At 37.1% G+C, this 12,305-nt stretch overlaps 1 protein-coding gene across 1 annotated transcript; it reads right to left on the minus strand.

Annotated features, from left to right (window-relative positions):
* Positions 1-1,066: 1,066 nt before the first annotated feature.
* Positions 1,067-2,142, minus strand: LOC126766888 (myopalladin-like; the record flags this gene model as incomplete). Its single annotated transcript, XM_050484569.1, has 3 exons — positions 1,067-1,158; positions 1,302-1,786; positions 1,905-2,142. Coding segments are annotated over 3 exons (815 nt in total), but the record flags the coding sequence as incomplete, so codon positions are not given.
* Between the last annotated feature and the right edge of the window lie 10,163 nt (positions 2,143-12,305).

Consider the following 12,305-nt stretch of genomic DNA (forward strand, 5'->3'; position numbering starts at 1 on the left):
AAAATCGTTTCCCCCCAACTTTTAGTCATCGATACAAATCAAAACGTGTCCATTTTAATAATTATTCACTTTTAGAACAATAAAAAATTGAACCCTTTTTTTTCTCGTTTAAAACCCAGCTATTTTATTACTGAAATTAAATTTTTGGTGGGCTGGCTTGATGAAAATTGTTGAAATTCAATACAAAAAAATTGAATTGATCTGAAGTTAATTTTCAAAACAAAAACCCCCTTTTTAAAATTTGGAATACAAAATTTTTTTTTAAAAAAAAAAAAAAAAAAAAATTTAAATTTTTTTGAAGAAAAAAAAACTTAGAAATTTCCCGAATTTCCATTTTGGGCGGTAAATTGCCCGGGCCCCACCTAATTAAGGTTCGTTTTAAAATTTTATAAAAAAAAATGTTTGATTAAAATGATGAGTACTTTGGGCTGAAACGGCCGTGGAAAAAACCGCGTCTCAAAGTGTATTTCTCCCGCACCAAAACCCCAGTCTGATATTTATATGTTTCCGTAAATAGGTGTTTTTTTATCTTAATTTGCCTCCCGTTCGTTTGATATCTTTTTTTGATGCGGCATTCGGTTTTCAACATGTAATTTACGACACAAAGACGGGAAACGGCCCATCAACCAAAGTGGCTGACCACCCAAACCAAACAAATCAGGGTTTAAGTTTGAACATTTCAATGTTTCCGCGAAGGCGCGAGGGGTTGCTTGCTTTGTGCAGACCACAATACTCTTACATAGTTTATGTGCATATGTATGTATACAAATTCTCTTCAATCGTATTTAAAAGTAGAAACGTCAGCGCTATTATAGCCATCTGTTAGTGTGGATGCCAGCGGTGACTGCGCCGTTCGCGCTTGACCGCTTAACAGCATGTCTCGTGTGCGAATGGTGCAATGGTGACGCAATTTACAGAAAAAGTCTTTCTGTTTTTGTCCACCTCGTTAGTGTTTGTTATACTTATGTTCGATTGTGATATTTGGCAAGTTGCCCAAACACCGCCGACAGCACCGCGTGCCCGGCTATCACCAGTGTTACTACTACTACTACTAAATCACACCTACCTTGGCATCCCAGAATTATTGGCTCCCCGATGCGAACACTCATGTCGCGCAACTCATTCGTAAATATCGGCGGAGGTGTATTGTTGGGGATGCTATGATCAGATGAGATGTCGAGCAGGTAAACGTCGATTGTGTAAAAGAGGAATTGAGACAATTATTGTAGTATTAGTGTGGAGTAATTTGGTTGGAGAGAGAAAAGAGATATCTCTCTCTGCTGAGAAGTAATTACTCTCACCTGTCAGCTGGTTTGAGCGATCCCTCCCTACTGCCACGTCCGACTACATGCACCTTCGAACTGGAATATGATTTGCCCATACAGTTGACAGCCTCGCAAGTATATGTGCCCAGTGAAGTGGGGTCATCCAGATTGGCGGTCAGCGCGAATACATCGCCAGCCTTGATTTCTTTGGAATCCTTAAACCAACGCAACTGCGGTGTGGGTACACCAATCACCTTGCATTCGAGCGAAACCGTGCCTTGTTGGGTGAGCACAGCACGTAGTTCCTCAATGAACTCGGGTGCCTTGTAAGCTTTGGGCACAAGTACATTCAGATGTGCAATGCATGAATTGCGGCCACCCGAGTTTTCAGCCAACACCATCCACTGTCCGCCATCTTCCAATATAACAGGACTCACTTCCAAATAGTGGAAGTTGCCCTCGTTTACTTCATTTATTCGATCGTTTTCACATATTCGTCGATCATTTCGGTACCAAGTGAGCTATTACGTGGATATATGCATTCTGAATTTGGTTTTTATATTAAATCTAAATGTAAGAAAGCGTCTTACCTTATGTGGAACTACGTATCTCGACTAACAATCGAGTGCGAGTTCCCACTTTCACCGACAGATCAACCAGTCGTCGTAGAAATACGGGTGGATCCTCACCCGTCGATCTGTCCTCGACAATGAGCTCCACATCTTTGCGAATAACATCATTACCTTTCGTTCGTGCTATCAATGTATAATGACCGGCGTCCTCCCGTTGCACGTGCTCCACAGCCAATTGCACAGCGGTGCTGGTCTGTGTTATTCGCAAGCGGTCGGAATTCGCAATTGGCAATTCTCCACGGCTCCTGCAAAGAAAACAGATGAACGATGAGTTAGCAAATCAATAAATTTCTATCAAAGTTTATGGCAAAAATTTAATCCAATATTTTTAACGGAACTAAATAAGCATGAGGAGCTGATATCAGAGCATAAACTAAACATAAATGTTTAATCATTGATTTCCTGTCAATTTTCAAGTTTATTTGTGAAAAAACTGATGATTCATACTTTTGGCTTAATACAAATAAATATATACACACATGTTCAATAAAAAAAAATTATAAATAAAATGTCTACTTTGTCTTTCTTTTACAGCAACTAGGTTCTTTCAATGCTGCAAGATCGGACTGAAGTACATTTTAGATTAAGACAGAAGTGAAACTGCGATTTCTTTGGTATGAGCATTTAAATAAATTTTGGTCGATCAGTTTGAATGACAGCTATATGCCAATTTAACCCGATCTGAACAATTGGTTCGGTGATCTGAACCATTTTTTCAAAAACTTTAGCGTTGTCTTCGATCTTGTCACATAAAAAAGTATCCATACAAGGTCTTCATTTTGATCGATCACTTCTTAGGGCAGCTAAATTCTATAGCGGCGCCTTAACTGAACAGCTGCTTGAAAAGAATGTGTGAAAATTATCGGATCGATATTTAAAGAGTGAGAGAATATATATACCTACATATATATATTTATTTAATAGGGTTTCCACGTTTCCTTCTGGCTGTTACAAACTTCATGGAAAAATTTTATACCATGTTCAGGTTGTAAAAATGGTGTGTAGGAATTCGAAGAAACAAATTGTTGCGTCTTATTATCTTATGTATGTATTGTTTATTATAGGTCGTAGACTCGGTTAGTTTCATTAATAAAGTTTGTTTGCCTGAAATATTTATAATAATATCAACCTTATTAACTCAAATGAGATGTAGTATATGTGATGTACAAGTAAAATCAAACAAAAACTGGCAGTGCCGGAAATTGAAATCCGGACAAGTGCCCAAGTAGCGTTTATGGCGAAAATGTATCATGTAGGTGTAAGATTTGATTAAACAAAATATTTTTTGTATAAATAGAAGAAATATGTGCTGTTTCGTTAATTATTGATTTGTTTTTCGGGACATAGAGTTAAGAAGGTGAAAATATATGTATATAAAACATGTCGGGGGGCAAATACTGGAGGAATATTTGTTTTTTATTTTTTAATACGAAACAGGCTCCTGGATGCTGGTTTGAACGCTCGACGACCCGACAAAAAAAAACAACTTTTGACTAAGGAAATGCGTCAATAATGCCACAGGTGGGCTATAAAGCACCAAAGCTGAACTGATGTCGGTTTGCAGAAAGTAATCTTCTCTTCCAAGTTCAACATGTTATGTAGCGACGGGATGTCGTACGTAAGGAGAAACAAGAAAAAACGTTAACTTCGGCGGTGAAGATACCACGTCAAATGCAAAAGTTTTCCATACAAGCCCTTGATTCCGATCGTTCGGTTTGTATGGAAGCTATATGCTTTAGTTAACCGATCTGAACAATTTCTTCGGAGATTATATAGTTGCCTTAGAAAATAATCTATACCAAATTTCGTGAAGATTCATTGTCAAAAGTGAAAGTTTTCCATACAAGAACTTGATTCCGTTCGTTCAGTTAATATGGCAGCTATATGTTTTAGTGGTCCGATATCGACAGTTCCGACAAATGAGCAGCTTCTTGAAGAGAAAATGACGTTTGCAAAATTTCAAAACGATATCTTAAAAATTGAGGCACCGTAAATTGTAATTTTTTGATTGAATCATGAAGTACATAGGATAGGGTTATTTATGGAATAATACATCGGGCAAATGGTCTCCGGGCTTTCCATACACATAAGCTTAAATGTGGCTAAATTTCATTGATGAAACGTTGAAGACCTCCGGAGGGAGCACTTCTCCAGTTTGCTGAATGGCAGTGATAAGCATAACGCCAAGAGAAGGCAAACCCGATTCCCCAATTAATGACGATGGAGCAAACCTTCTATTGCCCGACCAAGAAGAAGTTCGAAAAGCAATTACCCGTCCGAAGAACAACAAAGCGGCGCAGCCCGATGGATTGTCCGCAGAGTTATTCAAACACGGCCGCGAAGAACTGATAAGTAGCATGCATCAGCTTTTTTGTAGAATATGTTCGGACGGAAGCATGCCCAACGTTTGGAATTTAAGTGTGCTCTACCCAATCCACAAAAAGGGAAACCCCACAATCTGCGTCAACTACCGTGGGATAAGACTCCTCAACATCGCGTATGAGGAACTATCGAGCGTATTGTGTGAAAGACTGATTGGACCTCATCAGTGTGGCTTGGGCCTGGAAAATCAACAACCGGTCAGATATTCACAAAGCCCCAAATCTTGGAAAAGAACCGCGAAAAGAGAATCGACATGCACCACCTTTTCGTCTATTTCAAAGCTGCTTTTGACATCACGAAAAGGAGCTACTTTATGCCGCGATATCTGAATTTGGTATCCCCTCAAAACTAATTCGGCTGTGTAAACTGACGTTGAGCAATACCAAAAGTTTCGCAGGATCGAGAAGGACCTCTCCGAGTCGTCCGATACGGAACGTGCGACTTTTTCAATCTACTACTGGAGAAAATAATTCGAGCTGCAAAACTTAATGGAGCAGGTACAATCTTCTATAAGAGTGTACAGCTTCTGGCGTATGCCGATGATATTGATATCATTGGCCTCAACAACCACGCCGTTAGCTCTGCTTTCTTCAGAATGGATAAGGAAGCAAAGCAAATGGGTCTGGCTTTAAACGAGGGCAAGTCGAAATATCTCCGGTCATCAAACAAACAGTCGTCGCGCTAGCGACTAGGCACCCACGTCACTGTTGACAGTCATAACTTCGAAGTTGAAGACAATTTCGTCTATCTTGCAACCAGCATTAACAGCAACAACAATGTCAGCCTCGAAATCCAACCCAGAATAACAACAAACAAAAACCAAACCATTATTTTCGTCCTGCTATATGATGCAGAGGTATGGACGATAACAACATCTGATGTGTCGACGTTATGAGTTTTCGAGAGGAGGGTTCTGCGAAAGATTTTGCGCATGGGCCACGTCGAATATCGCATACGATGGAAAAATGAGGTGTATGAGATATACGACAACATTGACATAGTTCAGCGAATTAAGAGACAACGGCTGCGCTGTCGTAAGTATGGACGAACACACTCCAGCTCTGAAAGTATTCGATGCAATACCCGCCGTGGAAGCAGAGGAAGAGGAAGATCTCCACTCCGTTGGAAGGACCAGGTGGCGAAGGACTTGGCTTCGCTTAGAATCGCGTAAGCGGTGTCTACGCCAGTAAAGAAGAAGAAGAAGTTGAATAAAAATAAAATCCTGTGTTCAAGACTTGTAAATATCATTAAGATCGGTTGACTAATTCTGCAAATCTTGACAACCACCTTCGAAAATACAATTAAGAGAAAAAACGCGTTTAGCTGTGTCTCAAAACTATTACTCAAATCAACATGAGAATTAAGACAATATTCTAGAAATGATGGTTATTTTAGAATTACATAAAGCAATAAAAAGGAATGTATTTTTTTGAAGTCATAAAAGCCAAGAGGCTGGTAACAAAAATAATCCCGATGTATGGTTGCATCACATTACGTTAACCTCTTTATCAAAATTTTCATTTGAATTGGAAAAAAATCGATCCATTTCTGAAAAATGTGTGTCTTCTGGCAAACTCAAGCGAAAACGGTCGTGGTCGAACGTGACTGACCGTCAGGAATATTTTACTTTTTGTTTGGTGAAATTGGCGGGTGCTGTCTTAAACTCTTAATTCGGACCTAGACCTACCTGACCTAGATGCGCCCAAATTTGATCAATATATGAGGAATTGTGTTTCATGAGAGCAACGACAATGTCTGTATGAGACTGGCAATATGAAATTACCTTTACAATGGCAACAAGTTTGAGCTGCAAAATGATCGATAGTTAGGCCACTCGATAGCTTGGATAATTTAAAAAGATACCATCGATATCATTGTTTTTACCTTTAAATCTACTTTTCGTTGATTTAAATTAATAGACCTTGGCTTTGCGCACTTTATTTTTTTGAAATTATCTTTGGAAAACACATAAAAATTAATACAGTTACACATAATAATTTTCATGTTACTACATAAGCTTCGCTGAGAGCTAACGAGTTATAAAAATTAAACTTTTTTTATACATTTGCTAATGTAATAATATATACTAAAAATACGTCTCGACAGAGTACTTTATTCCTCAATAATTCAGTTGTTTGTGTTTAAAAATAGCAATTTCTTGATGTTTTTAGCATTTATAGCTGTTCTGTTAGCAAAAAAGTCTGGCTAAACATTTTCTCCGACTCTGTAAAATTAAAACTAATTAATGTGATATTCGTTTATATGCTCTGTAGTCAAACTTAACCTCTGGGTATATCATACATAATAATGAGAATTTCGATCACAACAGAATACTAACATATTAGTTTCTATTTCATAATTTTATTCTCCAAAATTGGTAGTATTAATTAAAATGAAGGTTACTTTACAATTTTTATTTTTCCACGGCTTTTAATTATTATTAAAATATTAAATGGCGTCAAAAATTCTGAATTGCGGCTGTATGATTGAATAGCTGTGCAGAATACACATGCATATATGTATTGTTTCAGTAAACAAAATATACTCGTATCAACAACATTATCTTAGTACAAAGGAAATGTATCAAAAAGTTGATATATGTAAACGAACTATCCAATATAATAAGTAATAAGTAATCACATTAGTTAGTACAAGTATAAATAGCCGTGAGATCTATGTAACAAGTTAGTCTTAAGAATATCAATAAAGAGTGCGCATTTCGGTGCCATTTAAAAGTATAATTTAAGTGACTCACATCGTGTAAACGACATTAACTCGCGCAACCAAGCAAGAATGAAAAGATGATTTTGAGGCAACCATCCCTGCAAGCCATCTCTTGATCCCGTTAATTAACCAACCCGGTCAGAGAAAAAGTTTCTTAAAGTCCAATTATATAAAAATAATAAACATAAATTCACTATATTTGATTAAATTGTAGGTTTTGTTTAGCATAGTAAAATTATCCAAATTAGATGAACCCTTTTTGACGCATTGGAGCTTAGAGTTGCGCGGTAGGTATGAGTTAGTTACCGCGTTAATTCCTTCAATATATTGGAGTTTCCGTAGTCGTGACTTGCTCGGATGTTATCAAAAATTAGACTTTATATTTGATACGAGTATTACCAGATTATATCGTTATGTATTTATTGTTTATTAAGCGAAATTTTGCAATTTTTTCAAAACTGTTGTTAAGACTAGTCTATATATGTACATAAATAAAAATAAAACGTCAAAATGTATGTACGCTCATAACTCAATAACGCCTGGACCAATTTAGCCAATTCTTTTTCTTAAATGTTCGTTGAAGTTCAAAGATGGTTTTTACGGCGAGAAAAATTCGAATAATTTCCGGAAAACCCCTAAAAACAGCCTTTTTCTTTTCCCCATACAAACGTTACATACATACATACATACATATGTACATATATAAAAATGAATGTTTGTTTGTTAGTAACACTAAGAGAACGGTTGATGAAATTTTTAAAGGTTGTTTGTTGTGGATCGGGAAAGGTTTAGAAACAAATACCTTATACTTTTCATGAGGAGTATTGGACAATTCCAAAAAGTAACATTCTTCATACACATTTTTTCCAATTTTTGTTTGTTTTGTTTTTCAATATTTTCATTTGTAAATTATTTGAATCGTTCAATTGCGATCGCTTGCTTTTTTTTCCGGCTATCCAAAGGAAAAATTATTGAAAATTATTCATTGAAAACTTTATGTGTGTTTCAGACGAAGTGATCAATTACTGATTTAAATTTCTTACGAAGCCACGAAGAGGTCGCGCTAATATTTGTCGGCGTTCTTTTTGCCATCAACGTATGGCAGCCCAAAGAAAGGCAAGAAGTACTCCCAAAATGCGATGACATATGTACGTGCGGAATTATGGATCGCGGTCAATCAGCTAGCGATCGTAACGATATCACAGCACGACTTTTTAAACAAAGCTGCGATGTTTGAAGGTCTTTATCTTGAAGCAACCTATGGTATATATGGTGCTGTTAGATGCTGAATGTATTCTGTTGCGTGTTGCCGCACACACACATTCTTCTTTGGATGCGGATGGTGATTACACCAGATCAAATTGATGAAATCATTTCAGCGGAAATTCCTGATTCAGAGAAAGACCAACCAATATGGTTCATGGACTTTGGGAACCTTACAATCCCACTTTAGTTTGTATGTCTGACAATAAATGCACGAAACACTACTAAAGTGCTTTTCTTTCGGAAACTGAAATGGCAAATGATGGATATTCACTGTATCGGAGTCGCTCACCAGACGACAATGGCAGGCAGAGGCGTGAATATCGACGTTAACAACACATCGAAGCTGATAACACATGGATCGTACCATATTCGCCACTTTTGTCTAATTCACATTCAAAACTCATGTCAATGTTGAATATTGTAGATTGGTGAAATCGATCAAATACGTTTGCAAGTACGTCACCAAAGAAAGCAACATAGCGGTTATTGGCCTTGAACGATATGAGACCAGCAGTATCAAATCGGTCAATATGTGAACCGCAATAAAGCGCTTTGTAGGATGTTTACTTTTGCAATTCATGAAAGTTTTCCGACTGTTATGCGTATCGTGGTTCAACTTCATTTAAGTCATTGCGTATTGTGAATGGTAGAGTGTGTGCAACTTTTTGAGAAGCATGCCAGCAGTTGCGTTTGCTGGAACATGCTAATCACTGGAAAGAGACGAAGGACAATGCAATAGTTACTTCGAATGCCACTGAAGTTCGCATAGTTTTCGCGAAGATCATTTCGACATATCCGCCTTTAAATTCGCGTTAATTATGGGATACGAAAAAATGACATTGCCGATGACATTTTACATTGTATTCGCTAAGAATTGGAAATGGGCAAATTTCGGTTGATACTTCCAGTGGTTTGATATCAACTTCACATCCCTTTTGTCAATTCACTTCAACGGAAGATGAACTCATCACGAATGTTTATCCGCACATTGGCAAAATTATCGTAACTGCAATTGCTTGAGTGCACGCGCAATTTTAGTTGCCAAAAATACCGATGTTAATGACTTAAACTGGAAGATTCAAAGTCAAATTCCGGGTGGTTTGCGATCATATAAATCGATCGAACGTCTTGACAAGGAAGACGAAACCGTAAATTATCAAGTGGAATTTCCAAATCTTTGGAGAGCCTTGGTATGCCCCAGCATCATTTGCGTCTCAAAGTTGGATCTGTCATTATTATGTTTCATAATCTTCATGCGCCGAAACTGTGTAATGGACCCCGCCTGATTATGACGCAGTTATCGAATACAAGGGACAACCATTTCATTTCAAACGTATTCAATTTCCAGGGAAAATTGGCCAGATATATGTGGCGTGTTAACGAGTTGGAAACCCATCTTCTTTGTATATTTACGAACCAGAACAGAAATCAAAAAAATTATGTTTAGTAAGCTGCGCTACATTAAAAAAATGTAGAAAAATCGAAAATAAATCATTTTCGACACAATATAATTTCAACTTTTTTTCATTTCAAAGCATATAATTTCACGCAGGACAACGGCTGCGGGGTCAGCTAGTTAACATATAAAACATCGGTAGTCGAAATAAACTATGAATGGGAAACGAAAATAAAGCTATTCACCTAATTTAGACAAATTTAACTATGCTAAACAAAACCTACAATTTAATCAAATATATTGATTTTGTTTTTACTACTTCTATATATAAATCAATATCAGTAGTTTTTGTCACCAAAAAACATTATAAGTACTTAATGTAATGCCAAATTTCACTAGTTATATACTTAATTTATCCAAACAATATGGTTATAATAATAGTTTTGTTCACCTAACGGTTGTGCGTATTACCCAAAATTAATCGGGATAGATATAGGGTTAGGTATATATAAATGATCAGGATGACGAGAAAAGTTAAAGTCTGTCCGTCCGTCCGTATGTGCAAGAGAGAGCAAGAGATATCTTGATAAAACATGTCATGCGGGTTCTTTAGTACATACAATAAAATTACGAGTTCTTAGATGGGCGTAATCGCACCTTTACCACGCCCACAATTATCCATTAACCGAAAACCTATAAAGTACCATTACTAAGCACTAAATCAATACATAGTATAAAACAAAGTCGCTTTCTCTGTCCCTATATCCCTATATATGCCAAAATCTTTAAAACTAAGCAACGGATTTTGATGCAGTTTTTTTTAATACAAGTACAACATTAAATTTTGTTTTGAAATTGGTAAAACTTTTACCGTAACATTTCAATTGATGAAACAAGTTTATGGCGGTGATTGCCTATCCCGTAGCAGAGTGCACGAGTGGTTTCAACGTTTTCAAAGTGGTCGTGACGACATAAATGACGATCAACATGTGGGCAAATCAAAATCCGTGATAACCGGAAAATCCATCGAAACTGTGTGTAAATTCATCAAAAATCAGCCGAAATCATCATTGAAATTCATGGAAATGGAATTGAATATATCCAAAACATCGATTTATCGCATTGTGACCGAACATTTGGGCTTACGAAGGGTGTGTGCACGATTTGTTCCGCACAAATTGACTGACGACCAAAAATTGCTCAGATTCCAATTTTCGAAGGACGATTATTTGACCAAAAATCACATTTTAACCATTAACCACTCCCCGTATTCACCTGATATGGCACCGTGCGACTTCTTCCTTTTCGGAAAAATGCATTTGCCCTTGAAAGGAAAGCTTTATGCAGACGTAGAGACCATTCAAACGGCTTGCACCGGCATACTGGCGGCCATACCGGCCAGCAAGCTAAAAAACTCGTTCGACATGCTTTTGGACCGTGCAAAAAGCTGTAGGAAGCAGAAGCAGAAGGAGACTATGTTGAATAAAATAAATTGATTTTGCCGAAAAAAACCATTTGTTCTGTTTTTTTTTTAAGTCCTATTTACTTTGGAACGCACCTTGTAGATAGAGTGATTGAAGAGGATATGTATAATAACATCCATTAAATAGTGGAGAAATACTGTTATTTTTGAGGTTTCTAATGAGATGTCGTAAATAATTACATTTTTTCAAAATGAATATTTTCGAAGTTATTGTAGATTAAAAAATTGCGGGACGTAGCGTTTGCGGCGGAACCGACCGGCCGGGGCGCCGGGAACGTGCCCATACAAATAAAGTTAAGTTCGGGCGCAACTGAACATTTTGTACTCTTGCAACTTGCAATAATCAAAGCCAGGGAAATACTTTAAAGTGTAAAACCAATCATATAGAGTAAAGACAGCTGGATGTTCGAAAATCTTGATATTAGTTATACAGGAGCTAGGCCCGGTTACGCTCAAATTTATCTATTTTATGTGCAAATCTACAATGTTTAGTATCTCTTATTTTCATTAGGATAACTCACATATAGCCGAGATATGCAGTACAAAGTCACACCTAAGTTCATAAATCTTTGTATTAAGTATATGGGGCTAAGGGGTGTATTGGTGCGATTCAACCCATAAAGACATTCCATAATATCTCAGAGATTGACCGACATTTTCGATCAAAAATCAACCGGGGTCTAATTATTCGGTACATAGAACCTTGAACAGTTTTTATTGGATTTAAAAAATTTTTTGTCATAAGTTGGCACATACTAAAAACATTATTCGTGCAAAGTTTATCCCGTTATATTAATTGCTTCTTGATTTATGTACTGGAAACTGAACGAATCAAGTGGAACTTAAAATTGTGCTATATGGGAAGTAGGCATGGGTGTTGTCCGATTTCGTCCATTTTCACACTGTGACGTAAGAATATAAAAAGAATGCCACTTAAAAAAATTTGTCGAAATCGGTTAGAACGGGTCCCGATATATGGGATTTCACTAAAAAGTGGGCGGCGTCACGCCCATCGTCCAATTTTCACACCGGTTCCCATAAAACCTTCTCATACTATCTCGGAGGTAAAGTGATCTGTGCTCTCTATCGTGTGACTACTTCAATATACTCCTGGAGAAAATAATTCGAACTGCAGAACTTTATCGACCAGGTACAAT

Source organism: Bactrocera neohumeralis, unplaced genomic scaffold (genome assembly GCF_024586455.1).
Source record: "Bactrocera neohumeralis isolate Rockhampton unplaced genomic scaffold, APGP_CSIRO_Bneo_wtdbg2-racon-allhic-juicebox.fasta_v2 ctg2826, whole genome shotgun sequence".
Taxonomy (NCBI): Eukaryota; Metazoa; Arthropoda; class Insecta; order Diptera; family Tephritidae; genus Bactrocera; species Bactrocera neohumeralis.